Source organism: Aethalodelphis obliquidens, unplaced genomic scaffold, assembly GCF_003676395.1.
Source record: "Aethalodelphis obliquidens isolate GAN/ISIS:26980383/991018 unplaced genomic scaffold, ASM367639v1 scaffold41, whole genome shotgun sequence".
NCBI classification, from domain to species: domain Eukaryota; kingdom Metazoa; phylum Chordata; class Mammalia; order Artiodactyla; family Delphinidae; genus Aethalodelphis; species Aethalodelphis obliquidens.
The window spans coordinates 17,157,280-17,183,305 of NW_020837985.1; the positions used below are offsets into that span (position 1 = coordinate 17,157,280).

Here is a 26,026-nt window from a genome sequence, read left to right on the forward strand (position 1 = left end):
CTAACTTCAAGTTTGCTAATTCTTTCTTCTACCTGCTCAAATCTGCAGTAGAACCCCATAAGTAAAAATTTTCAATTCCATTATTGTACATTTCAACTCCATAATTTCCATTTGGATCCTGTTTATAATTTCTTTTTACTGACATTCTCTATTTGATGAGATATTATTCTCATACTTTCCTCTAGTTCTTTAGACATAATGGTTTCCTTTAGCTCTTTGAACATATTTTTAAATTTAATTGTTTTTTATTAAAATTTTTTATTATTTTTTTAATTTTTATTGGAGTATAGTTGATTTACAATATTGTGTTAGCTTCTGCTGCACAGCAAAGTGAATCAGTTATACATATACACATATCCACTCTTTTGTAGATTCTTTTCCCATATAGGTCATTACAGAGTATTGAGTAGAGTTCCCTGTGCTATACAGTAGGTCCTCAGTCCTCATTAATTATCTATTTTATACATAGTAGTATGTATATGTCAATCTCAATCTTCCAGTTTATCCCCCCAAACATATTTAAATAGTTAAGATTCCCTAGAGATAGTTTCTATTGATTGGTTCTTTTTTCCCTATTTATAGGCCAGACCTTCTTGTTTCTTTGGATGTCTCATAATTTTTTGTTGAAAACTAGACATTTTCAATGATATAATGTGGCATTTCTGGAAATCAGGTTCCAGGTTTTGTTGCTGTTGCTGCTATGGTAGTTGTGTTTGTGTATTGGCTTTTCTGAACTAATTCTGTCAAGTCTATTATTGGTCATGGGTAGCCACTGAAGTCTCTACCTGGTTAGCTTAGTGGTCAGATAAATGATTGGACAGAAATTTCCTTAAGTGTCTGGAACCAATAAATCTCTGTCATTCCCAAGTGGCTCTGTGTGTATGTGGGACATGCTCTCAGAGTTCAGCCAGGCAGTTTACAACTCTGCTTTAGGCTTCACCTGTGCACAGAGACTCAAGGTCAGGTCTTTCATGAGTATATGCACAGCCCTACTTATGTTTTTGACCAACTGTATTCCGGAAATTTGTAGGGCTTTTCAACGCCCCTGTGGACAATGTATTCCCCAGTTCTTCCTTTTAAGCTTTTTGGTTAGTCTGTTATTTGCCCCAGCTGTTCTCCATTGCCTCAGGGAGATTACAGCTTTGAAACTACAACACTTGCCAGTAATTGCCTTCAACAGCCTCGGGGAATAGGCTACTAGCACTGGGCAAGTTGAGTGGGCTCGGCGAGAGGGGCCTTCCAGGGGATCACCTGACTGGTTAAGTAATATCAGTGCTTTGCAGTGAGGGTGTTCTGCCACTGCGCCAGGTCTGGAAATGTTGCTGGACGAAAGCGTGCGATGCCTTCGAAAAGCGGTGGATTCCGGGTTGGGGGCGTCCCGGCGTGGGGGGCGCAGCACCGCTGAGCCCCGGAGACCAGCGGCGGGATCAGGGAAACCAGGGTTGTTGGGAGTTGTCACGGCAACAGAGAGACGCAACGAGGACCCGCCCAACCGCTGGTTTCCACGACGACCGGAGTAGCGCGGCGAGGCGCTGCCCGGCCCTGACTGACAGAGCCCCGCCTCGCCCCCGCCCCGCGCCCTCCCACGCTCCCCGGTTCTCGCGATGTTTAAGCTCTTTCGGCGCCGCAGAGGCCCACGGTAGCGGCGGCCGCGCTGAAGAGGGGCAATATGGCGGCAGCGGCGGTGGCTTCGCTTCGCGGGTTAGGGCTGGGCCCGCGGGGCGCGGGGCTGCCGGGCGCGCGGTCCCGGGGTCTGCTGAGAGGTGCGCAGCCCGGGCAGCTCCCACTGCGAACACCCCAGGTGAGAGCTGGTCTTAACCCTGGCCGCCGCGCGGACCCGCAGGCCGGTGAAGGTCACCGCTGGGAGGCTCCGGGCGCGGGCCGGGCAGCGCGGGAGCAGCCTTCGCACCCGGGCCCCCGCCCCGGCCGGACCCCCGCTGCCTGCCGACCTTGGGAGCAGGGCTGCGCTCCCATCCCTCCGAGCAGCACAGGCACCTGGTGCCGAGCGTGGGGGGCGGCGGGGCGGGCTCGCTGCCGGCTCGGGACTGGGCGCTTCCCCGGGGGGCGCGCCCAGGCCCGCTCCCCTCTCCGGCCTTCCAGACTGGGCCCGCGTCCTAAAGTGACCTCAGCCTGATCTCGGCCAGCTGCTTGTGACCTTGGCCTGCCCCAGCACCCTTGCTCACTTCGGCCCGATTCCTGGCGCAGGATCTAAGAACACGCCTCACACACACACCCCCCCCCCGCCCTCAGGGCCGAATTCCGGTCGAGGGGTCCGCAGCGGGGAGGGTGGGGAGGGCAGTGGCGCGGGAGGTGGCCGGTGCTGGGTGCCTGAGTTGGGAGAGGTAGGCGCTGAGAGTCAGATCCCCAGGTAGGGCTGGGTGGTGTTCTGGCAGGCGCTGAGCGGGACTCTTGCAGGCAGTGTCCCTGTCGTCGAAGTCTGGCCCGTCCCGGGGCCGGAAAGTGATTCTGTCAGCGCTTGGCATGCTGGCGGCAGGGGGTGCAGGGCTGGCTGTGGCTCTGCATTCAGCGGTGAGTGCCAGTGACCTGGAGTTGCACCCCCCCAGCTATCCGTGGTCCCACCGCGGCCTCCTCTCCTCCCTGGACCACACCAGGTGTGTGGCTGGCTGGGGGAATTTCTGGGTGGGCCGGGTGGGGTGGAATCCTCGGCGCCCTTAACCCTTTCTATGTCTCTAGCATCCGGAGGGGTTTCCAGGTGTACAAGCAGGTGTGCTCCTCCTGCCACAGCATGGACTACGTGGCTTACCGCCACCTGGTGGGCGTGTGCTACACAGAGGATGAAGCTAAGGCGCTGGCTGAGGAGGTGGGGACGTGGGGATGCCGAGGACCCACAGATCGGGGCTCCTGCTGTGCTGGACAGCAGGGTTGTGATGGGGCTCTTGGTGGCAGGTGGAGGTTGAGGACGGCCCCAACGAGAACGGGGAGATGTTCATGCGGCCGGGGAAGCTGTCTGACTACTTCCCCAAACCATACCCCAACCCTGAGGCTGCACGAGCGGCCAACAACGGAGCACTGCCCCCTGACCTCAGCTACGTCGTGCGAGCTAGGTACTGGCCTGCGGTGGCCGGGTGTGTGTGTGGCGGGGGACGGCGGGAAGGGCTGCCTCATGCCAGGGGCTGAGGAGACCCCAATCTGGTCCCAGGCACGGTGGTGAGGACTACGTCTTCTCCCTACTCACGGGCTACTGTGAGCCACCCACTGGGGTGTCGCTGCGAGAAGGCCTCCACTTCAATCCCTATTTTCCTGGCCAGGCCATTGGCATGGCGCCTCCCATCTACAATGAAGTCTTGGAGTTTGACGACGGTGAGAGGCCCCCACGCTGGGGGTGGGCAAGCTGGGTCCTACTTTCCCCACTGCCAGGGATGCTCTCCTGGTGTTCTTGGCCCAAGAGTGCCTGCACCTTCCTTGGCTGGGACACTGTGTGTTTCTGAGGAGGCTCATGGGCAGCCTTGAGGCCATCTGTGTGCTGGCTGGTGGTAGGGTGGGTCCCATCCCTTTTGAAGCTGTGGGCAGGAACCCGTCTCTGCCCCATGGTGGAGGATGCTCTTTGGGCTACCCCAAATTGGGCAGGGACACCCACGGGCAGCTCGTACCACTTGTCCTTGGTCCAGGCACCCCAGCTACCATGTCCCAGGTAGCCAAGGACGTGAGTACTTTCCTGCGCTGGACATCTGAACCAGAACATGACCATCGCAAACGCATGGGGCTCAAGGTGAGAGGGCTGGGCGGAGGGGCACAGTGGGCCTGGGGGAGGGGCTGGGAGCTGGGCAGGGCTCCTTCCTGCCTCCCTCCTCTGAGCCTGCCTCCCCCCCCAGATGTTGATGATGATGGGCTTGCTTTTGCCCCTGGTCTATGCCATGAAGCGGCATAAGTGGTCAGTCCTGAAGAGCCGGAAGCTGGCATATCGGCCACCCAAGTGACCCTGCCCAGTGTCTGCTTGCTGTCCTGCCTGAATGGGTCCTCAAGCCAAGGAGCCACCCTGGGCCTGTTCAGGTCCCAGCTGGCCCTCCTGGCCAAGCCCCTCTTCCTCTGGGACAGAGGGGAAGGGGCAGGAGACGGGGTTCCAGCTCCAGATCGTTCAGCGCCCATCATGGAAATAAATTAAGTTTCTCAATATACCCATTTGAGCTATTGTGTGATGGGAATACAGGTTTGCAGAGGACTCTGGGACGAAGATCCCTGCCCTCAGAGCTCCCGGGGTGTCCAGTGCAGTGTGGTCAACATTGCCCTGAATGCTGGGAGTCCAGCCAGCAGTGAACGTGGGACAGGAAGCAGAGAACTAGCTGTTAGAGAAAGCGGCAACACTGACCGGAGTGGAGAGAACCTGGTTCCAGGTGGAAAGGGCTTCGCTTGGCCGGACACGGCCCAGGGACCCAGGGCCCTGCTGCAGTAACCCACCAGTGTCCGTGTATTGAACCACTTGGCCTTCATCCTGAAGGCGGCGGGGAGCCCTGCATAGTATTTCAACCAGGGAGAGGCTGGCCTAAAGCAGGAGCTGCAGGAGCTGTTCCTGGGGCTCAGGGGCAGGCAGGGCTGGGCGGTGGCCGGGAGAGGAGGGGCAGCGCTCAACCTCACCAAGGAAGCAGAGAGGCAGGCGGAGGCCACCCAGAGGTGCTTCTGGTCTCTTGGCTGGGCAGCTGGAGATGCTGTTGACTCAAGGGTCACGGTCTTTGTGAGGGGACAGCACCTCCTAGCAGTCTACAGGGCGGCCAGACAGTGGCTGGGCTAACACAGCCATGGACCTGTCAGTAGCAAGAGGGCCATGGCGGTGTTTTCTTAGTAGTAGCCCTGGGCCCTGGCTCGGGGCTCTTATCCTCTGAGCTTTTCTTGTCCCCAAGCAGGGAATGTAAGGGCAGCCTGGTGGGAATAGCCCAGAGGAGTGGGGACCAGCGTGGGGAGGGCAAGAGCAGAGAGGAGAAAGGCAGAGGGAGGGTGTGTGCCTGAAAAGCTCTGGTTGGAAAAGGAGGGCCAGTCAGCTGAGGGCTGGGTGGGGCTCAGAGGGCCCAGCCCAGTGGTCAGCAGGCAGGGGGTGTCCTAAGCACCCTTGGGGCCTGGGAGACTTCAGGGGACTTGCGTCCCAAGTATGCTCTTCAGTAGCCACCTGGGCCCAGCTCGGGAGCCGCCACCCCTGCCTCTGCCACTCAGTTTCATCTGAGTGGGGCTGCACCCTGCTCTGCATTCTCCCAGCAGCCCAGTCTGCACAAGGGCACAGTAAAGGGACACCCAGCTGGCTCACAAGTGTATTTAATGACTCCAGCTCACAGCCCCTCCCTGGCAGCCCCGGTTTTGTCTCCAGCGAGCGGTCAGTCAGCAGAGGTTCCCTGAGAGGTTCAGGAAGGGGTCCAGGGACCTTGGGCCTGGAAGGGAAGGGCCATCCTCTCTCCTTGTGACCTGGGGGCAGGGGCAGAAGATGGGTCATTCTGCTTGTTTTGCCCCCCTGCCCCCATCCCCTCCCCTGCCTCTGCCTCTGCCCCTGGTACCTTTGGTAGCTGCTGGGTGGAGGCTGTGGGAAGGGGGTCCCAAGCACAGGGCCTCTGGGTGCTGCACATCTCACAGCCGGGTCGGCTTGGGGCATTGATGAAGGTGCAGGAAGGGCAGGGCCAGCCGGGCTGGGGAGGTGAGGACACAGTTACTGCTTACCCATTCCTTCAATGCCCACAGCCTCCTAGGCCCTCCCTGCCCAGTCCCTTGCCCACCTGAAGGGGGTTGGGCAGGCTGGAGCCAGCTGGCTGAGGGGCTTGGGGCAGCCCCAGTGACTGAGGAAACAGGCGGCCTAGTTCCCCATCCATCTTCTGGGGGTGCTGAGGATTGCGTCCTGCCATAGAGGGAATGAGGCTCAGGACCATGTCAGGCTGCACCCCACCTTCCTCATCCCACTCCAATCAAGGACTGACCTGGGGCCTCTCGGGGGGCTGAGAGCAGGTAGAGGAAAGCAGGATCCCCATCCCGCCGGACCCCATAAAAAGCAAGGCTGTATTCGGGGACACACAGGCACCTCCCGATGACCCAGCGCTGCACAGCCGGTGGGAAGCCAAACTCCGAGAATACCTGGGGCCAGAGTGTCGGAATGTCACCCAGGTCCCCCCAGCAGGGCTCCCCAGACCCCGTGCTCACCTGCTCCTGGAGGGCCCCGATGGTGGAGTGGGGGTGGACTGCCAGCGAGATGTGGGCAGAGGACGCAGCATCTTCAACTGTAACCTGTAGCCTGGGCCAGAGTGTAGGTCAGCGGTAAAGACCGGGGACCTGACAGGACTGGGAGGGCGGGTGAGATGGAAGCCCCAGGCCTTACCTGATGGGGCCGGGAGGGAAGCAGGCCTCCTGGAGCTGGATGCTGAGGGCCACGTGATGCTGGGCCAGGATGGCTGCTGCGTGGGCTGCCCGCTTCTCATCCCCACCCTCTATGGCCCGGGTCAGGTGCCCTGCTAGGTCCTCTACAGGGGAGAGAGGGCCGTCACAGCCCCCCGCGGGCTGCCCCCCAGCCCCTCCAGCCCCCTGCTCTTACCTTTCTCCATCAAGTCTCCAGGGCGCCAAGGAAGATCCACCTTGGGCTGGGGGGCCTTGGTTGCAGGTACTTCAAGGAGACTGGGCGGGGAAACAGGGCACGTTTCTGAGCCTAGGGCTGGGGTCAGGCTGTCACTGCCTAGGAGGGAAGATGTGGGGTGGGCTGGTGGTCTGAGCTCTAGCCCCCAGCTGAGTACTCACCCAGGCCTCTGCTCTCTGACCTCAGGTTTCCAGTACCTTTGTCTCCTCCCTCCTCAGCTCAGCCCCTGCCAGGGCCCCGCCTTGGCCACACTTAAAGCCAGGCCTTTTCCCCAGCCTTGGCCCTTGCAAACTCCAGAGGTCCCAGCTGACTCCACTCAGAGCTGCACCTGGCTCTTCCTTGGGCTCTGGAGTCCTTTTGGTCCCTTCTGCTGCCCAGTCCCACCCGTGCCCCTCCTCCACAGAGGCCGGGCCCCCTCTCTTGGCCTGTACAGGCCCTCTCAGCCAGCCAGGAGGCTCCCTGGCCTCGCAGTAGAACCAAAGGAGGTCCTCAGAAGGAGCCCACCCCATACTGCTCACCAGGAGCCCTGGAGTCAAGATGGCCTCTTTTTTTTTTTTTTTTTTTTTTGCGGTACGCGGGCCTCTCTCACTGCTGTGGCCTCTCCCGTTGTGGAGCACAGGCTCCGGACGTGCAGGCCCAGCGGCCATGGCTCACGGGCCCAGCCGCTCCGCGGCATGTGGGATCTTCCCGGACCGGGGCACGAACCTGTGTCCCCTGCATCGGCAGGCGGACTCCCAACCACTGCGCCACCAGGGAAGCCCCAAGATGGCCTCTTTGTTGTCCTCGGGGACCTCCATCCTCTCTCTTGGCTCTACCATCGTCACAGAACACCTTGGGCTGCCCCCATGCCAAACCCTCTCCAGCCGATGCCTGCCCTGGGCATGCTGCCGTCTCTGCTTCTTACCACCCACTTGAGGCCCTGCCCACGCGGTGCTGATGCAGCTCCTGTGGTGGCCTCAGTATTCTGAGCTGTCCTCCCACCGAGATAAGCAGGGCTCCCGAGCACCGAGCCCGAAAGATGTCATGCATACTGTTGCCTTGGGGCTTCTGTACCTGCTGCTCCCAGGACACATGGTTCACCCCATGATCTTTAAATTTCACTCAAGGGTCACCTTAATGAGGATTTCCCTGCCACCCTATTTTAAATTGCAAACCCCTCCCTTCCAGCGCTCCCATCCTTTCCACCATCTGACAGAATTTATTTTACTTATTTCATACGTCTGTCTCCTCTCTGGAAATGCCAGCTCCGAGAGAGCAGGGATTTAAAGTTTTATTCATGCTAAATCTTTAAGGCCTTAAAAGAGTGCTTACTACAGGTGCTGAACACACATTTGGTGAACCAACGGACAACGAATGAACGAAAAAAAAAGGCCTTTCCTTCTCTGCAGATGCTGTCGTCTGGACCTCTCTTCATCTCAGTGTATGGTTTTCTTCTCACCTCTGACGGCTGTTCTGATGCATCTGTGGACTTTCCCTGGTGCACTGTCTGCCTTCCCGACCCTCTTCTCTTCCCACTTCTCTCTTCTGGTGACCTTGGTTGACCTTTTCTACCCCCAACCTTTACCTCTTTAGAGCCCCAGCCCCAGTCCAGATCCACCCATCTACCTTCCCTCCCACATGTTTAAGAACTTGACCACCTCTGTGCCCTCCCAAAAAGGTCCTCTATCTGGGAGCTCCCCAGTGTCTGTTCCTTGCAGCTTTCTGTCTCAACCACTCACTCTTCCATTTAAACCTCAAGGAAATCCAGCCAATTCCATCTCCTAAGCATCTCTGAAACATCCTTCTTCTCTCCGGCCCTATCTGCACCACTCACACGAATGCAGGTCTCAACAAGTCTTAAGTAGCTCGAATCTGAGCCTGTCACTCTCCCACTGAATACCTTCCCAAAGCTTTTCATATAGTCCGTCTTCTCACCCAGGTCCTGAGGGCCTGCGTGCTCTGCCCCTCCACATTGTCTGGCACTCCAGGCTCCAGCTCTTCGGTCTCTGTTCCTTTTCTCTACTTCCTCCCTCCTGGGAGTCCTCCCAGAACCCCAGCAGTGGGTAAGGTGGGCTCAGCTTTCCCCACTACTCCCCCCAACAAGACCTGGGGGGTCGGGGCTACTCCTGTTCTCTTGCAGAACTAACACTATCCCGGTCCCAGTGAATCTTCACTCCAGGGCACTGACCATTCTGTCCTTCCACGGTGGCACCTCGGACCAGGGCTGCCCACCGCCGAGCTTCCTGAGGGTTGGCGAAGTGCAGGCTGAGAGTCCCAGGCCCTCCTGGTGGAGGCTGCAGCTCATGCTGGCTGGGGCCTCGGACGGTGTAGGAGACGGACTCCAAGGGCCACTCCAAACTGACCTGAGGAGGGGGAGAGTCCGGGCTCAGTGCCTCCCCCAGCACATACTGCATGATGATCAAAGGAACACGAGGTAACATTTGCAGGCCACTTTCACTGTCCTAAGCCCTTTACACGTATTACCTTATGAAACTCTCACGCTAATCCTACGAAGGGAGGTACCAGCATTATCCCCATTTAACACACAAGGAAACAGAAGCAAAGAAAAGGTAACTGCTCAAGAGCACGCAGCTGCCGAATGGAAGGGCATGGCCTCGGGTTCAGCGGCCAGCCCCCGCCGCCCCCACTCACCGCCCCGGGCCCCGCGCCAAGCAGCTCCAGCCGGAAGCGCCCTGGTCGCTCGGGGTCCGCGCTCAGCTGCAGCCTCCGCAGCTGCGCCTCTGCGTCCGGCCCCGCGCCCAGCGGCCTCACCGCGGCGTGCACGGCCAGGAGCACCGCAGCCGAGCCAGCGTCGGAGGCCGCAGCCGCGCCGTCCGCCGGCGGCGCCATCTCCGGTCCGGTCCCGGCCCGGCCCCACGAGCCCGCTTCCGTGGCCTCGGGCCGCTGAGCGCCTCCACCGGCCGGAAACTGGGACCGCGAGCCCGGGGTTCCGGGCGCCGCCCGAGCGTTGGAGCCGTCTGACCCTCCCGCTTCGCCCACGATGGACATGGCCAGAGGGTCTTCGGACTCCGGCGGGCGAGGCTGGGCTTGGAGGCCTGTATTCTGGGCAAAGCGTCAGGGACTGAAGCACCTGCCACAACTGGAAGGCCCTGGAGGCTCGGCTGGGGGCTGCAGCCCGGCGGCCCTGTCGACCCCCGCGTCTGGCGGGAGCCGGACGCGCTCCTAGGCTCCTTCTGGGCCGCCGCCCGCCTCTCGCCGCCCACCGAACACTCAGTTGCCCCCTCTCGCCCACACCTACAGCACCCGGGGCGGAGCCGGCGAGGGGCCGCGACCAATGAGCGCCAGGGAGGAAGGCGGGTTCGCACGGCCGAGAAGATGACGGACATGCGCCACAGCCAGTAGGAGTGGAAGACGGGACTGAGCGGCGGGTACTGCCCCCAATGGCTCTGCGAGCTCCCGGTCCCGGCGTCTGGAGCGGGCCATTCAGACGCGTGGGGCCGGGCCTGGCGGACGCTTGTTGTTGTCCGGCCCGGGGAGGTAGAGGTCGTTCGCTCGCTTGCTCGGGCCTTCTGTGGCGGTCGGCGGGCAGGTCGGTCGCGATAGTCGGGCGCCGTGCACGGGCGAGGCTATGTCGCGGTGGCAGCTCGGATGGGCCGGCGGGGCCGGGAGTAACGGGACGTCGCTGCGGAGCTTCTTTCCCCGGATACAGTGCGGCCCGAGCGGAGGCCGCGGCGCCGCACTCCGGTCCTGAGGCGTCCGCGCTACCCGGGGCCCGCACCGCCTTCTCACCCGCACCGACGCCAATCGACCTGACCCTGCCTGGTCCGGTCCGGCCCGATTGAGCGCAGAGTAAGCAGGTAGGGGTACGCCCTGTGCCCGGCGCCGACTCGGGCCCTCCAGAACTACAGCCCCCAGCAGGCTTCGCGCTGGAGCGCACGCGCGCCTCCCAAGGCGCACGGCTTCCTGGGACTTGTAGTTCGCGCGGCTTGGCTGGGGTTCCCCTTAGACCCGGCAGACGCTGTAGCGCCCTAGCTGCCCGGCTGACAGGCCCTCCGGGGGCCGCGGGGCCTCCCTCCGCTCCCTGTCGTACTTTCGGAGAAAAACGGAGGAGCTCACTAGAAAGCAGCCTGTAGAACAGGAAAGAGCGCCGCGTCCAGGTGACGGCAGGGCCGAGCCCCAGGTGATCTGGTTCCTAACTGGGTGCGGTTCTTACCCGGGCTGAGGATCCCGGCCGGAGGGGCACCGCAGGAGTCACGTCCCTTCGCGGGCTCGCAGGGCCCCCCTTGGTGGGTAGGGCTCTTGTGTCGGGATGGGGGCTGTTGAGGGAGAGACTAACCCAGCAGCCCCGGGGTTAGCAGGATCCCCGGTGGGTCCCCCAGCCTGGCCCAAGAACTCCTGTGAGGTGCAAGAGGTGTGGCTGATCTGGGGCCTGGACGTGCCGCTCTCATCACCTCTCCCGCCAGTGCTGAAGGCCTGGGAGCAGGCTGCAGGAGGGACCCAAGTTGTTTACAGCGGCGCCACTTACTGGGAGGAGGGCTGAAGGTGGAGCCCCAAGGGCCAGACACCCATGGACTGACCTGCATCCTCAGGCAGCAGTAGCCCTTTGGAGCACAGGACCTCCTCCCCGAGGACATGAAGCTGTTGGAGAACTCCAGCTTCGAGGCCATCAACTCGCAGCTGACCGTGGAGACGGGAGATGCCCACATCATTGGCAGGTGAGGCCGGGGCTCTGGGGCTGGCGTCTCAGAGGTCACTCTGCCCTGTCTCTGGGTTGAGCCTGCGGGGGTGGCGTGCTTCATGGTTGTGCCTGCGTCTCTAGGATTGAGAGCTACTCGTGTAAGATGGCGGGCGATGACAAGCACATGTTCAAGCAGTTCTGCCAGGAGGGCCAGCCACATGTGCTGGAGGCGCTGTCCCCACCCCAGACCTCGGGCCTCAGCCCCAGCAGGTGAGCCGGGCAGGGCCTGCCCACTGTGCACTGGCAAGCGGGGCAGTGCCAGGCTGACGCTTCTCTCTGTGCAGACTGAGTAAGAGCCAGGGTGGCGAGGATGAGGGCCCCCTCAGCGACAAGTGCAGCCGCAAGACCCTCTTCTACCTGATCGCCACGCTCAACGAGTCCTTCCGGCCGGACTACGACTTCAGCAGAGCCCGGAGCCACGAGTTCAGCCGGGAGCCCAGCCTCAGCTGGGTGAGGGTCGGGTCGGGGAAGGGACCTGTAGGCCCACAGCCATCCTTGGCTTCCTCCCTAACTCACTGGGGCTCGGCCCGGTTCACGCCTGCTGCCCTGGGTCCTCGTCAGCCCTGACTGTGACCATCCTAGGTGGTGAACGCAGTCAACTGCAGCCTGTTCTCCGCTGTTCGGGAGGACTTCAAGGCCCTGAAGCCGCAGCTGTGGAACGCGGTGGATGAGGAGATCTGCTTGGCTGAGTGCGACATCTACAGGTGAGCTGGCGTCCCTGCAGGTGGGTCCTGGGCGGGTGGCACTTGGGACCTAACACCACATCTCGCCCCACACGCCCCAGCTACAACCCAGACCTGGACTCAGATCCCTTCGGGGAAGATGGCAGCCTCTGGTCCTTCAACTACTTCTTCTACAACAAGCGGCTGAAACGGATCGTGTTCTTCAGCTGCCGCTCTATCAGGTTGGCTGGCACCTGTCCACCTCCCTTCCTTTACCTCCCTGTTTGGCTCACACACCGTTTCCCCAGCCTGGCCCACCCCATTCCTAACTTTGTCCTCCCCAGACACCCTCCCTGGGGTTAGCAGCAGGCTGGGGGTAGGCGGTTTTAAGACTGGTCCCCCCACCCCCAGTGGATCCACCTACACTCCGTCGGAGGCAGGCAATGAGCTGGACATGGAGCTCGGGGGAGAGGAGGAGGAGGAGAGTGGAGGTGGAGGCCGCGAGGGCGGCCACGAGGAGACCAGCACCATGGAAGAGGACAGGTGCGTGACGGTTGCAGTGGCCTCCCTCCCTTCAGCCTGGGGTGTGCAGGGCAGGGTGGGGCCCCCTCTGCCTGGTCTCCTGAGTGTGGGCTCCTCAGAACTCACTGTGTGCCGCCCGTTGCCCAGGGTTCCGGTGATCTGTATGTGAAGAGGAGGAACAGAGGCCCTCGCTTCACCCAGCTTCAAACAGTGCCTGGACCTGCCCACCTGAGGGGCCGCAGGGCCTCCACAGCTGCTGGCCAGATCCTGGCGCTACCACAGCACCAGCGCCACTCCAGGCCACACCTGCCTAGCCCTTTGGCTGTAGCCTGTGGATGTCCCCTCAGCCCCACAGGCTCCCGCTGCCCACGCTGTGGCTGGACTGGACAGCAACGGCACAGGGCCTGGTGGGAAGAGCCACTGCCCCGCCCAAACGAACTGACACGGGCAGGGACAGCTGGACCACAGAGTTTATTTTTGTATTTTGTGCAAGGTCAGGCCTGGACCTGCACACTCCAGCCCAAAGGGCCGGAGACCCAGCAGGCGGTCCCCAGGGGTCATCCGCCCACTTGTACTCCCCACCTTGCCCATCGGGCAGCGTGCACTGAGTGTCACTTCGCTGCAGCTGGTTTGCTTCCAATAAAAGTTTCTGTGACTCAGTGCGCACGGAGGCTCATGAGGCGTGGGGGCGGGGCCTGCGTCGAGGGCGGGGCCTGCTGCGTCCGGTATCCTAGCAACGGTCCTAGAGGGCTGTTGAGCCGCCTGGACCCCGCGGCTCCTGAAATGGAGCCAGAAGTGTGGGGCGCGAGCAAGCCCTTTACCATGGAAGGCGACCCCCTGACTCCAGACCTGGACCTGTGCGATGCCGACCTCCACGACGTCCCGGACCCGGGCCTGCTCAACGAAGAGGACGGTGAGGTGTCCCGGCCTCGACCCCCAGATGGCCCGCTTGGCCGCAGGCCTCACTCAAGCTCTGGTTCTGTCCTCTGGGAATGCAGCACTCCCCGGGCAGTCCCCTAACCTGGCAGGGCCCTCAGGAGGGGCCTTGGCTGCCCACGACCTCCCGGGTTAGGGGCCCAAAGGCCACACCGACAGGGCTTCCGCTGCCGGTTCGCAGAGTCATCGTTTAAGGAGGCGGCCCCACGGCTTTTTACCAGCAACTCTCGGTGGCAGAATGTGACCCCGAGCGCCCGTGCCCGCCAGCTGTGGCTGCTCCTGCGCACAGGCCTCCAGACTTTGGTGGAAAAGGTGCGGCTTGCCCGTGGCATCCGTCTCAAGGCCTCTTTCCGGCCCAGCCCTTCCCCTAGGGGTCCCCTGCAGGACCCCAGCCCAGATCCTCTTGGCTCCCCTAGGTGGGTGCCGCCTACACCCCCGCCCCCCAACCCCTGGCCCCCGCCAAGTTTACGGCAGGCTTGCTGGTCCCGGTCCGCAGGAAAAGAGAGCCGAGCTGCACGTGGCGCGCTTGACGCACGGGCTAGAGCTGCTGCGTCGCCTGGAGGTGGCAGCCGGGCTGTGTTCGGTGGCACAGGACCCCATGGGCAGACGCTTCGTGGTGCTGGACGGTGCCGGCCGCCTGCACCTGCGCAGAGAGGATGGCTGGGCACAAGAGAAGCTGCTAGCTCCGGTCGCGCTTACAGGGCTGGTGGCAGTGCCGGGCGAGCTGGGCACTGTGGGCCGCTTTGTGGGCTGGGGCCCAGCGGGGTTGGCCATATTAAGGTCCGACCTCAGCCTGCTGTGGCAGAGTAAGCCAGTGGAGCGCAGGGTGCCGGGCCGCGAGCCAGTCTGCTGCCTGCCGGTGCCCGACGCCGGGCTGCTGCTGGTGGCGGAGGCGGGCAGAAGCCTGGTGCTCTGGAAGTTCCGTGCAGGGGGTCGCTGCCTGGTTCCCCGTGGGTCCCCTCTGTGGCTGCCGCCAAACCTCTCGGGTGCGCTTGCGCGTCTGGCTCTCGGGCCTCAGCATCCCCCTCACGTCCCACGCTGCTGCGCAGCCTACGGCTCAGCCGTGCTCACCTTTGATCTGCACACCTGGGCTGTCACAGATGTGCGTCGGGATCTGCACAAAACGTGAGGAGGGGCCCAGGGGCTGGTGGGAGAGGGGGAAATCATGAGGTGAGTCCGCGACACAAATCCGGTCGTGGTAGGGGTGCCGGCGCGTGCGCACGCGCGCACACACACAGCAGTCCTGAGTCCACGGGCCTCCCTCTCCCCCCTCAGCACTATCTCCGACCTGGTGTACTGTAGAGAGGTGGGGGCCATGGTGACAGCTTCCCGGGACAGCACGGTGAAGGTGTGGGAGGCTGACTGGCAGATCCGGATGGTGTTCGTGGGACACACAGGTGCGCCGTGTGTGGCTATTGAGGCCTGGTCTCCCCTCACCCTGGGCACAGCCCTGCCTTTGAGAGCTCCGGGCACAGGATCTCCACGGGCTTCTGGCCAAGCTTCTCCGCCCTGGTCATGACCCTGACCGACGGCTCCCCTTCCCTCAGTCCCTGGTGCTCAGGAGTGACCCGAGCCCCTCCCGCAGGCCCGGTGACTGCGGTGGCCGTGCTCCCGAACACGGCCCTTGTGCTGTCGGCTTCTCAAGACGGGACGCTGCGCACGTGGGACCTGCAGGCAGCGGCGCAGGTGGGTGAGGTGGCGCCGAGCCGCCGGAGCCCGAGCGTGCCGTCGGAGACCGTGAGGCATCTGCTGGCTCCCGCCGGCCCCGGCTGGCCCTTGCTCGCCTTGCGCGCCCGCAGCGTGGAGCTGTGGCGCGTGCGGGAACTCTACTCGCCATTGGCCCAGCTGTCGGCGCCGGTGCTCCACCTGCAGGTGGCGCCGGCGCTGCCCTCGCCCATGGCCCCGCAAGCGCAGCTGCCCACGCGCCTCGTGTGCGCCTGCGCCGACGGCTCGGTCTACCTGGTGTCGGTCTCCAGCGGACGCACCGTGAGCGCGCTTCTGCTGGAGCCTGAGGACTGCGCGGCCGCCGTGGCCTACTGCCTGCCCCGCGAGGTGCTGTGGCTGATGACGCGCGCCGGGCACCTGCTGTGTGCCAACGCAGCACGCTGCCCCATGCGCGTGCTGCACCGCCTGTGCCCGCCGCCGCCCCCGGCGCCCCGGCCTTGCTGCCTGCATCTCTACAGCCATCTCACGGACCCCGGGAGCGCGTTTGCCGCCTGGGAGATAGTGCGCCAGTACAAGGGCGAGCTGTGCCGCAGTGACGTGGCCGGGGCCTGGAAGGACAAGAACCGGTGGGTGCCGGAGCCAGCCAGGGTTGGGCAAGGCGGCCGGGTCCACACCAACAGGCTGTGGTCACCCATAGGTACCTGCTCGTGGTGGGGCACACTGATGGCACCCTGTCCGTACTTGAGTTGCGCTCCTCGAAGACGGTCTTCCGTACGGAGGCGCACGGCCCAGGCCCCGTCACCGCCATTGCGTCCACCTGGAACAGCATCGTGTCCTCCGGTGGGTACCTCTCCTCCCTCCACGGCCGGCCTGGGAACCCCTTACCTCCCCAAAGGCCCCACTGTGGCTCCCGTCCCCACAGGGGGAGACTTGACCGTGAAGATGTGGCGCGTCTTCCCGTATGCCGAGGAGAGCCTGAGCCTCCTACGCACCTTCTCCTGCTGCCGCCCGGCGCTGGTGCTCTGCGCCCTCGGGAATCGCATCACCGTGGGCTTCGAGGACCTGAACAGCGCCACCTATGGCTTGGTGCAGTTTGGCCTGGGCAACAGCCCTCGCTTTGATCACCGGCCCCAGGACGACCCCACGGACCACATCACCGGTGAGCGGGCAGGGCAGAGGTGAAGTCCAGGCCGCCAGGTGGCTCTGGCCCCTGACCCTGAGTCCTGGCCCCCCAGGCCTGTGCTGCTGTCCCACACTCAAGCTGTACGCCTGCTCCAGCCTGGACGGCACCATCCGCATCTGGACCGCGGAGAACCGCCTGCTGCGGTGGGCTGGGGGTGGGAGAGGGTTGGGGGCTTGCCTCTGCTGCTGCCTCCGTGTTCTGTTCCAAGGAGCAGGGCCACACTGTCGGTCTGAACAACCCTCCAGGCTCCTGCAGCTGAACGGTGCCCCTCAGGCCCTGAGCTTCTGCAGTAACAGTGGGGACCTGGTGCTGGCCCTGGGCTCCTGCCTCTGCCTGGTGGCCCACAGGCTCTACCTGCCCACATCTTACCTGATTAAGGTGTGCACTGAGCACAGGTAGGCAGGGTGGGGCTGCTGTGGGCAGACCAGCCACTGAGGCCAGGGCTCCAGGCTCCTTTCCCCTGCTCAGAAGCTGTGCCAGGATGTCCCTGATGTGGTGGATGACCCTCCACTGCCGCTGACCAGCCAGGAGTCGCTGACCTCAGCCCAGCTGCAGAGGCTCGCCAGCCTGCGCGGGGTGGCCAGCCTCAGGTCTGCCGGCAGGCCCAACCGAGCCGTCCCGGAGGCCCCGACCTGGCTCCCCTGGGTCAGGGCCTGGCCGAGTGCTCCCAACCTGAGACCCCAGGGCTCCCAGGCCCCTTGGCCACCCACCGCAAGCTCGTCCCAGTGCCGGCCTTCCCACTCCTGGCTGTTTGTGGTTCCCCGCCAGGGGCCTGGCCACCACCCCTGGGTCCCTGGCCCAGCCTCTGCCCTATCCCACTGGTAATGCCACCCAGTGTCCCACCTGTGTCCTTCCCCGTCTGCAGCGCAGCCTCGTCTTTCATCCACTGCCCGACGGCCACGCCTCAGCAGCCAGTGTTGGAGAAGGTGGGGTGGCTCCTGACCCCTTCTCCACCTCAGTGGCCCAGCCCTGCCCCCCGACCCCGGCTCAGGCCCTTCCCCTTCAGTCCCTGGGCCAGGCCTGGGATCCCTGTGCTTGTCTAGGGGCACGCAGCAAGGCTCAAGGAAGAATGCGCTGACCCCTGACCCTCACCCCAGGACTTGGAAGCCTTCATTGCCCGGGACCAAGACCTTCAGCAGCTGAAACTGGGGCTGGTGGGCCCTGCAGCCCGGCCCTCACCCTCCTGGCAGCAGTGCCAGGAGGCCTTTGATAACTACCTCCGTCTGATTTATGGCCCTGGTCTGCTGGTGAGTGTGGGGCCTCCCCAGTCCCTCCCTTCACCCGGAGCCTCTGACACTGCCCGTCTGCCCTGCCCTCCCTGCCAGGGCAGGTATTCCGGAGGAGAGTCCCAGCAGTGGAGCACCGTGACCCTCACAGTGGAGAGACAGACCTGGGACGTGTGCGCCCTGCCCAGAGACGTCCCCGATCTCGGGGGCGTTGAAGCCTCGCCACCACAGGATCTTGGGACCCTGGGCCAGCGCTTTGCCCGACCACCCCAAGTCCCCTTGCCTCCCCCCACCACCCACCGGAGGTTGCACAGCAGAGCACCCCAGGTGAGGCTTACCACCACTCCCACCCCTCTGCCTTCACCTTATGGTCCCCACCCCACCCCCTGACGACTCCTTCCACCCCAGCTGCTGGCCCGCTCCTCCCCGAGCCACGAACTGGGCCTTAGTCTGCAACTGCAGCTGCAGTTGGAGCAGCTCCACGGGGAGAAGCCTGTGGCCCCGGATCCACTGTCCTCCCACCTGCAGCACAGGGTGAGGGGCCCAGGTGGGTGGAGGCTGCTGCCCGAAGGCAGAACTGCAGGGACACTGGAGTCCAAACTCGGCTCTGATCCCTGTCCCATCCCCAGATCCCCCTGCTGCTGAAGAGGCGGCCCCAGGAGCATCTCTCCAACCCCAGGGGCTTCTTCCCTGCCGCTGTTCAGCCCTATGAGGTGAGACCCCTCGCTGTCCTGAGGCCCTTCCCTCCCCGGGGGGGCCCTCCTTATGTACCCCATGTCCCCTTTGCTGTAAGCCTTTGTGCCCAGCTCTGACCCGAGGGCCAGGCCCACCTGCACCCCTCACCCCGGGCCTGGTTTTGCCGCCGCTGCTCTCCGTGTGCCCTAACTCCTCACTCCGGGAACTGGCTGCCAGAGGGCCAGGGACTTCGGAGCTGGAGCCAGGCGAAGCCAGAGCCTCTGCCAGCGGTCGCTCCTGCAGCCACTCCCTAGCGCGAGGGTCGGGGGGCTGGGGCCTCTGTGCACTTTGTCTGCGAGACCAGAGTCCCCTCCCTTGAGGGGAGCAGAGTCGGTGGGAGCCGGCCTTCCCACTCTCTCCCCCTCCAGATGCCCAGACAGGCCCAGCCCCTTCTCCCCACACATCTGGCATTCTTACCTTCCCAGGTGGGTAACGGATCCTTCCAGCTGCTACTCCATCTACCCAAGCCCCCAGTAACACCCCCTCGAGCTCCCATTGTCCCCTTCTTTTTTTTTTTTATTTTTTGGCCACGCTGCGTGCCTTGTGCAATCTTAGTTCCCCGACCGGGGATTGAACCCCGGCCCAGCAGTGAAAGCACGGAGTCCTAACCAGTGGACCGCCGAGGGAGTCCCTCCTACTGCCCCCTTCTTATCAGCGTCTCTGCTCCAGGACCGGGGGCTGAGTCCTGTGGAGACCATGTGGGTGTCAGGGCTCCCCAAAGGCCGGCTGTTACCCAGATCTCCGTCCTCAGTTACCACAGCTGATGCCACACTCACTGCCTGCCCTTCGGCCTGATTTCTAGAGATTCTCTCCTCCTGTCTGTGTGTCGTGGGCAGGGCGTGTGAGCCCCACTCAGCTCTTGGACGTCAGGCGGGCAGAGCTGGGCTGGTGGCGGGGGTGCCCTGCCAGCGTGGTCTCTGGGGCAGGTGGAGTCCAGGCCCTCAACCTGCCCCGCTGTGCTCCACCTGCAGTACTGGCGGCGGCCCATCCGCTTCCCGGGCTGCGTGCCCAACTCGGTGGTGCTGCAGCAGATGTGGCTGCCTGTGGAGGTCAGCGGCCTCGGAGCCCTGGGCCCGCGCCGCTGCGAGAGCAAGGCAAGGGGCGGGGCGAGGCGGGGCGGGGTCTGCAGGGGGCGGGGCCGGATCCCTGCCGCGCCCGTGGCCACGCCTCGCTCTCCACTTCGCAGCCTGGAGGGAGCCGGGACGACCCGTGGCTGCTGCGGCAGGAGAAGCTGACCCAGTTGTTGGGAGGGGAGGGGGAGGAGGAGGGCGAGCAGGGTCTGGACTGGGCCTCGGACTCGCAGCGCCGCCACACGCAGCTCTCCGACCAGCTGCCGGAGCAGGAAGCTCAGGTGGGCGTCCGGGGCTGGGCTGGGCAGCGGCGCAGGAGCTGCCTGAGGCGGGCAGGGTCTGCAGCTGCTGCCGCTGCCCCTAGAGCCCCGAGGGTCGCATCCCGAAGCCCATGGGCTCCCGCGAGGACACCGCCAGGGCCGAGACCTGTCTTCACTGCCCCCAGTTCCACTACGGGCACTCGCTCTGGGAAGAGCGCTGCGGGCATCTGCCTAGGTTCCTGCTTTTTTTCGTCGGCCAGAACTGGTTCAAAAAGCTCTTCCCCATCTTCACTCTGCAGGTTCGGGGGAGTTTGGGAGGCACGGGCTCAGGTACGGGAGGGGGAGGCTGGAGCGCCCGGGTGCGGCGCAGGGGGCCAGGCCTCAGCACCAGATCCCTGCAGGCGTACCCCGAGGTGGGCACGGTGGAGGGCCTGGCCTCGCTGTTCATGGACCTGCTGGACGAGGCCTCTTGGGCAGACCGTGTGCACATCCTGCACGCGCTGCTGAGGCTGCTGCCCGACGTCAGCAGAGACCTCTGTAGCCGGCTGCACGGCATCCTCGTGCGCTTGCTCAACCTGGACCAGCCCCCCAGCCTCCAGGTGAGCCCCTAGTCCCGAGACCCGCCCCGCCCCGCCCCACCCCAGGCCTCGGGCCCCAGTGTCGCTCCCCCTGCGCTCAGGACAGGATGCAGAAGCAGTTTGTGATGCTGGCGCTGCAGCTGCTCCGGGCCTGCTCCCTGGAGTCCCGCGAGGTGGTGCTGGAGCTCCTGTGCTACGTCCTTTACTCGCCAGCCTCCTGCTGGTGAGTTCCGCTCCCTTCCCTCCCTCCTCCCCGCTGCTGCCAGGGAGGCCGCCCAGAAGCCTCCCACGCCTGTACACCTGTCCCAGGCCGGACCTCAGGAAGCTGCTGGAAGGACTCGGCCTTCAGGACCCGCACGGCCTCCTGTTCAAGGAGATGATGACCTGGGTCCAGGGCCCGGAGCGCGCCTCCAAGGCCGCACTGCGCAAGCGCTGCTGCCAGAAGCTGGAGGAGATGGTCGGGCAGCTGAAGGTCTGGGCGGGGGCGGGAGTGGGGGCGGGGCGGGGCGGGGGCGGGCCACCTGCCCGCAGAGCCTCTCGCCTTCTCCCCAGGCTTTTCCCAAGTGCAGAGGGGAGAGCCAGGTGAGGCCAGCGGGCTCCTTGCCCCGCTCTGGCTCTGCGCCTCTTCCATCCTCCCCCATCCCTCACCCCTCCCCCATCTCCCGGGATCTTCCTGCATCTCCCCAGGAGGGGGTCTGGGGTGGGGTCTCAGGCTTGGAGCCATGGGCAGCACCTCTCCAGCCTCCACTGGCCAACTCCCCAGCAGATGGAAACTGTGCCGCCATCTGTAGACAAGTCGTCAGAGATGCTGCCCGAGGTCTCAGAGACCTCAGCACTTCACCCTCCTTCGAAGGAGACCCTGTCGCAGATTTCCATGGTCTCTGGGGCAACTGTTCATATCTCTGTGATGCCCTCAAGCGTCTCCCGGACGCCCTCACCGGTGGTCTCACCCGGAGAGCCGGACTTGGCCGCCCTGGAGTTGCAGGCCCAGCAGACGCTTGCACAGATGCGCTTTGGGCGGACCCAACGTGCACTGTCTGGGACACTGACGCACTTCTGCCCCTTGCCTGAGGCCCACTTGGGATCCTCCGCGCCAGCTGCACTGCCTGATGAGCCACTGCCTCTGGAGCAGACGACCCGGTCACAGTCAAAAATGCTGGACCTGGGGCCCATCAACGCACTCAACTTCTTCTGCGAGCAGCATGGGGCTCCGCAGCAGGACCCCCTGCAGGAGGAGCCCAAGACCCCGCCCCCTCGCCCGCCCCCACGGACGCCCAGCATGGTGGTGCCACAGCCCCGGGAACCCCAGTGAGCACGCCACGGGTCCCTGGAAGAGGCTAGGGCAGAGCCTGTGTGGAACAGCTGAGGCGTGGGCTTAGCCAAACCCGCTTCCTTATCCTTCAGGCACTACTCCATCCTCCGGCTTCAGGAGGCCAAGGTCCAGAGGTCTCCAATGAAACTGAGGGGTGAGTAGGGACAGGGGTAGAAATCGGACCTGACCTCTACCCCACCCCAGCCCAGTTCCCGCGGAGCACTGACCCCACCCCAAGGCCTCACTATACTGCTGGCCCCCAGGCCGAATGCTGTCCCGGCTCTGGGCGGGCCGCACCCTGGATGGTGCCGTCCGGATGCTGAAGCTGCCACTGCCCCGGGTGGAACTGCAGCCTTTCCCCCCAGACTGGCCCAGGCCGGCCCATCCGCTGCCCCCGCAGCTCCTGCAGCCTGCCCTGCAACGCTACTTTCTGCCAGATGACACGGACCCTGACAGATACAGCTGAGCTGGCTGGTGACCCTGGCCTGACCTTGCCTCTCCCTTTTCCCTCCAGCATGGAGTCAGGACATGGCTCTCCAGCCGGCTGTTCACCCCAGCCAAGGCCCAGGGCCCGAATAAAGTCCAGAGGCCACGGCCAGCTCACTTTCACCTTTGGGGGCCCCTGATGTGGGCGAGGGGGGGGTCTGGCTGGTGTGTCACGAACCTGCTGGTGGCCAGCTGCATGTGTGAGGCAGGAGCTGGGGGACTGGTGGGGTCTGGGATGGGACAGGGTCTGGGCTCGGGTCAGCACGTGGTAGAGCAGCGTTCTCGGTGCGGGAGGGCCTGTCTGCCCAGAGAGGGAACCTACCGCACGGGCGTGGCCCTGCTCAGGCACTCAGCCACGGTGCTCAGGAGGGGAGGGGGAGACTAACGGGTGGGCCGGGGAGAGGGGAGGGTCTGGGTGGTCGCAGGTGTGTGGGGAGGAGCTTGCAGTCATTTGATGCAGGTGAAACCAGGAGTCGGTCGGAGCTTTGCTACCTTTAGGCTGGAAAGGAGAAAAATTAATGAAGAGGCCCCGTCTGCTTTATCCGAGAAGCAGTAAAGGGGCAGTGTTCTCTGGACCTTTCAACCTAAAAGTCACCAGGAGATTCACCTTGTCTGTGAAGCACGGGGTCTCGGGGCCTCGGCCTTCTTCTGAACTGCCGTGACCTCAAAGGGCACTGACCCAACCACACGTGGAGCCCACGTGCGCACTTACTAGGACGGCTTTTGTGACGGGCCTGTTCTAGCTTTCTGTATCCTGCTGCTGGGTTGCCTGAGCAGCGATCTCTTTCCTGTATTTTCAGCCTCTGACTTTACACATTTCTGCTCAATGGCTTTGTGGTTAAAATTGGTCTCCCACACCTTTCCCACAGCCCCTAACCTGCGCAGGGGCTCTTGTCACAGGGCTGCTGAGTGGGCCGCTCTTTCCTAGGCCAAGGAGGGCCAGCAGTGCCAGGTCCAGATAACTGAAAAACTTGACGTTTTTATAAAAGGAACTGTACCTGCTACAACAAGGACTGAGGCCCGTAGTAGTCTGCATCTACTGGTGTTTCTATGTTTCGAATTACAGAAGCAATAAATGCTTTAAAAAATACAGACACGGGAATTCCCTGGCAGTCCAGTGGTTAGGACTCTGCGCTTTTACTGCCGAGGACTCAGGTTCGATCCCTGGCTGGGGAACTAAGATTCCGCAAGCCACGCGGTGCAGCCAAAAAAAACCACCAACATACAAACGTGAGAAAGTAGGGCAAGAGTTTAAACAGGTCCAAATCCCCGCTAATCGTGAAGGAAAACACTAATATATTTATTAATATGTATTAATATATAACTTTTAAAATTAGGAAATATATTAATGAAAATATACCATTAAGAGAGTAAAAAGTCAGGCCACAGAGTGGGAGAACATATTTGAAATACATGTAACTAAAAATGGCTTGTCTCCAAAATATATAAAGAAGTTCTACAAATTAATAAAAAAAAATCACACAACCCAATTAAATGTACAAAAAGCTAGAATGGGCTTTCCACCATAGATGTTAAAATACCAAATATATATATAGCAAACATAAATACATATTTTTTTCCACTTCCTGACTGTGTGACGTTAAACAAGTTACCTGTGTTCTCTAAGCCTCAGTTTCCAATCTATGAAATGTGGATAATAATGCTATGACACCTCACAGGACTGCTGTGAGGATTAAATGAATTGTTATATGTAAAGAACTTAGGAACAGTGCTGAGCACAGCGTAGGTAGATAGAAAACAAAGCCGGAACCCTTCCTCACATCATTTATGAGAGTAATTTTCAGATGAAGATTGTAATGTAGAAAATAAAACTATAAATATATCAGAAGGTAATTTAGAAAAATAATTAACTTAGAACACTCAGAAAAGACAGATATATTTGCTGATTAAAAAAAAAAGTTATGGCAAAGACAAAACTCAAAGCAGATCATACATGTAAATGTAAAATTATAAAAATTTAGCCTTAGAAAACAGGCAAAAGAAACAAAACAGACATTTCACCCAAGAGAAGATGAAGATGGCAAACGAGCACATGAGAAGATGCTCCACACACCATCCATTAGGGAAGTGTAAATTAAGAATGGCTCAGATTTAAAAAGGGACGCCACCAGATGCTGGAGATGTGGAGCAGCTGGATCTGTGTACGATGCTGGCGGGAATGTAAAATGGTCCAGACGCTGGAAAGCAGTTTGGCAACTTCTTGAAAAGCAGGACTCAGCAATCATACTGCTGGGCATTTATCCCAGAGAAATGAGGACTTACGTCCACACGAACCATACTATGCACCACTGTTTACAGCAGCTTTATTTGTAACAGCCCCAAACTGGCGATGACACAAAGGTCCTCAACAGGTGAATGGCTGGCCAATCTGTGGCACATCCACACCATGGAATACTTCTCAGCAATAAAAATAAATTATTAACGCAACAACCTGGATGAATCTCCAGATAATTACGCTGAGTGAAAAAAGCCAATCTCAAAACATTCCATTTAGATAACGTTCCTGAGATGACAAAATTATAGAGGTGAAGAACAGACTAGTGGTTGCCTGGGGTTAAGGACGGGCAGGAGAGGGCAGAGCAGGAGGGAGATCTCTGTGGTGATGAAGCTATTCTCTATTTTGACTGTGATATTGGTTACACGAATCTACACAAGGGATAAAGAGGCATGGAAGGACTTCCCTGGTGGTCCAGTGGTAAAGAATCCGCCTTACAATGCGGGGAACGTGGGTTCGACCCCTGGTCAGGGAACTAAGATCCCACACGCCGCAGGGCAGCTAAGCCCGTGCGCCACAACTACTGAGCTCGCGCGCCTCAACTAGAACCCGCGTGCCGCAAACTACAGAGCCCGTGCACCCTGGAGCCTGTGTGCCACAGCTAGAGAAGAGAAAACCCGCATGCCACAACTAGAGAGAAGCCAGCACACCACAACGAACAGCCCGCATGCCGCAACTAAGACCCGATGCATCCAAACATAAATAAAATAATTAAATAATAAATCTTTAAAAAAACAAAAAAAAGAGGCACGAATCTACACACACAATTTCATTTTGACACTATATTATAGCCTCATAAGAGTAACCACTGAAGAACCTAGAACAGGCAGCTTTGTAGAGACAGAAAATAGCCATGAGGTCACTGGAGGGGTTGGGAGGTTAGAGTTTCTGCTCTGGGGGGTGAAAATGTTTTGGAAATACACAGTGGTGATGGTGGCAGAATGTTGTGGTGGTGATTAATGCCACTAATTATACACTTAAAAATAATTAAATGGGGGAATTCCCTGTTGGTCCAGTGGTTAGGACTTGGCGCTCTCGCTGCCGAGGGCAAGGGTTCAATCCCTGGTTGGGGAACTAAGATCCCACAAGCTGTGCAGCACAGCCCAAAAAATGGTCAATTTTGTTACATGTATTTTACAACCGTTTACAACAGTTAATGTAACACACCAGAAACCACTGAATTTAAATGGATGATCTGTACTGTATGTGGATTACATCTCAATATGCTACCGAACGGAACTTGGGTCTGCCTGCCTGATGCACAGTGAAACCAATCTGCTGACACTGGGCTGTAGTGAAGGAGGGTACAGCGTTTATTGCAGGCGCCAATCAAGAAGAGCTGGCAGCTCATATTCAAAAGACCTGAACTCCCCAGTGGCTTTCAGGGAATGGCTTTTAATGACAGTGTGAGGGAGAGTGTCATGGGTTTTGTGATCAGCTCGTGCACAGTTCTCTGGTTGGTTGATGGTGAGGTAACAGGGTACTAGGTATTTCGGAAATCTCAATTATCAGTTTTCTGCGGTCTAAGTGCTGGTGGTCAGCATGCAGTTAACTTCTTCCACCTGCTGGGGGCTTTAGTATCTGCAAAACCACTCAAGGATATGGCTCAGGATATTATCTGTAGCCTTCAAGTACAACTAAAGGTCCTTGACTTTGTTTTATGGCTAAACTATTATTACTTTGTCTAGACTGCTCTCTCTTTTTTGCTACGTTTTCCCACTTCTCTGATTCAATTTGCTCTTTGGAACTCAGGGACAGCCTAGGAGGCTAGAGGTGGTGGGACGTGGCGGGTGTCTCTCCCCAGGAAGGCCCTACAGGGTCCTGTTTGGTTTCAAATAAAGCTATTTTAAAAAACATG

General features: G+C 60.8%; 4 protein-coding genes across 10 annotated transcripts; 3 read left to right on the plus strand and 1 right to left on the minus strand.

Moving 5' to 3' along the window:
* The first annotated feature begins 1,644 nt into the window (after window positions 1–1,644).
* CYC1 (cytochrome c1) lies at window positions 1,645–4,136 on the plus strand. The gene is made up of 7 exons (XM_027132310.1): window positions 1,645–1,801; window positions 2,416–2,612; window positions 2,695–2,821; window positions 2,908–3,065; window positions 3,161–3,321; window positions 3,630–3,730; window positions 3,834–4,136. The coding sequence occupies exons 1-7, from the start codon at window positions 1,670–1,672 to the stop codon at window positions 3,936–3,938; spliced, it is 981 nt and encodes a 326-aa protein (XP_026988111.1). The 5' UTR covers window positions 1,645–1,669; the 3' UTR covers window positions 3,939–4,136.
* Window positions 4,137–5,246: 1,110 nt separating this feature from the next.
* SHARPIN (SHANK associated RH domain interactor) lies at window positions 5,247–9,786 on the minus strand. Of its 3 annotated transcripts, XM_027132289.1 has the most exons (9): window positions 9,191–9,786; window positions 8,727–8,901; window positions 6,521–6,658; window positions 6,308–6,449; window positions 6,133–6,223; window positions 5,913–6,066; window positions 5,715–5,833; window positions 5,499–5,627; window positions 5,247–5,409 (listed from the first exon to the last, which is right to left on the minus strand). In XM_027132289.1, exons 1-9 carry the CDS (start codon window positions 9,545–9,547, stop codon window positions 5,326–5,328), a joined length of 1,389 nt encoding a protein of 462 aa, XP_026988090.1. In that variant the 5' UTR covers window positions 9,548–9,786; the 3' UTR covers window positions 5,247–5,325. The 3 variants fall into 3 exon arrangements, with proteins under 3 accessions (XP_026988090.1, XP_026988089.1, XP_026988091.1); XM_027132288.1 differs by having other exon boundaries at window positions 5,913–6,223; window positions 9,191–9,749; XM_027132290.1 differs by having other exon boundaries at window positions 5,913–6,223; window positions 9,311–9,748.
* A 232-nt stretch (window positions 9,787–10,018) lies between these two features.
* MAF1 (MAF1 negative regulator of RNA polymerase III) lies at window positions 10,019–13,081 on the plus strand. Of its 5 annotated transcripts, none has more exons than XM_027132326.1 (8): window positions 10,019–10,356; window positions 11,089–11,214; window positions 11,319–11,447; window positions 11,522–11,687; window positions 11,820–11,941; window positions 12,022–12,141; window positions 12,311–12,442; window positions 12,569–13,081. In XM_027132326.1, exons 2-8 carry the CDS (start codon window positions 11,132–11,134, stop codon window positions 12,588–12,590), a joined length of 774 nt encoding a protein of 257 aa, XP_026988127.1. In that variant the 5' UTR covers window positions 10,019–10,356; window positions 11,089–11,131; the 3' UTR covers window positions 12,591–13,081. The 5 variants fall into 5 exon arrangements, with proteins under 5 accessions (XP_026988127.1, XP_026988128.1, XP_026988123.1 ...); XM_027132322.1 differs by having other exon boundaries at window positions 10,240–10,356; window positions 12,266–12,442; XM_027132323.1 differs by having other exon boundaries at window positions 10,245–10,348; window positions 12,266–12,442.
* Window positions 13,082–13,086: 5 nt separating this feature from the next.
* WDR97 (WD repeat domain 97) lies at window positions 13,087–24,620 on the plus strand. Its single transcript, XM_027132339.1, is given in 23 exon segments — window positions 13,087–13,334; window positions 13,539–13,669; window positions 13,854–14,482; window positions 14,633–14,754; window positions 14,943–15,648; window positions 15,720–15,862; window positions 15,945–16,181; window positions 16,258–16,583; window positions 16,674–17,000; window positions 17,002–17,028; window positions 17,030–17,131; window positions 17,303–17,758; window positions 17,840–17,965; window positions 18,061–18,144; window positions 19,138–19,400; window positions 19,403–19,517; window positions 19,601–19,795; window positions 19,898–20,095; window positions 20,176–20,297; window positions 20,384–20,546; window positions 20,928–21,382; window positions 21,479–21,540; window positions 21,650–24,620. Coding segments are annotated over 23 exon segments (5,430 nt in total). The 5' UTR covers window positions 13,087–13,096; the 3' UTR covers window positions 21,853–24,620.
* Window positions 24,621–26,026: the final 1,406 nt, after the last annotated feature.

Bases quoted from the DNA above. Each gene is read 5' to 3' on its own strand.
- CYC1 (XM_027132310.1), top strand. From the start codon at position 1,670: ATGGCGGCAGCGGCGGTGGCTTCGCTTCGCGGGTTAGGGCTGGGCCCG. The intron at 1,802-2,415 runs GTGAGAGCTGGT...GGACTCTTGCAG, and splicing joins TCCCACTGCGAACACCCCAG to GCAGTGTCCCTGTCGTCGAA. The intron at 3,066-3,160 runs GTACTGGCCTGC...ATCTGGTCCCAG, and splicing joins AGCTACGTCGTGCGAGCTAG to GCACGGTGGTGAGGACTACG.
- MAF1 (XM_027132322.1), top strand. From the start codon at position 11,132: ATGAAGCTGTTGGAGAACTCCAGCTTCGAGGCCATCAACTCGCAGCTG. The intron at 11,448-11,521 runs GTGAGCCGGGCA...CTCTCTGTGCAG, and splicing joins TCGGGCCTCAGCCCCAGCAG to ACTGAGTAAGAGCCAGGGTG. The intron at 12,443-12,568 runs GTGCGTGACGGT...CCCGTTGCCCAG, and splicing joins AGCACCATGGAAGAGGACAG to GGTTCCGGTGATCTGTATGT.
- SHARPIN (XM_027132288.1), bottom strand. From the start codon at position 9,547: ATGTCCATCGTGGGCGAAGCGGGAGGGTCAGACGGCTCCAACGCTCGG. The intron at 5,834-5,912 runs GTCAGTCCTTGA...CCTCTATGGCAG, and splicing joins AGCCCCCCGAGAGGCCCCAG to GACGCAATCCTCAGCACCCC. The intron at 5,628-5,714 runs GTGGGCAAGGGA...TCACCTCCCCAG, and splicing joins GCCTGCCCAACCCCCTTCAG to CCCGGCTGGCCCTGCCCTTC.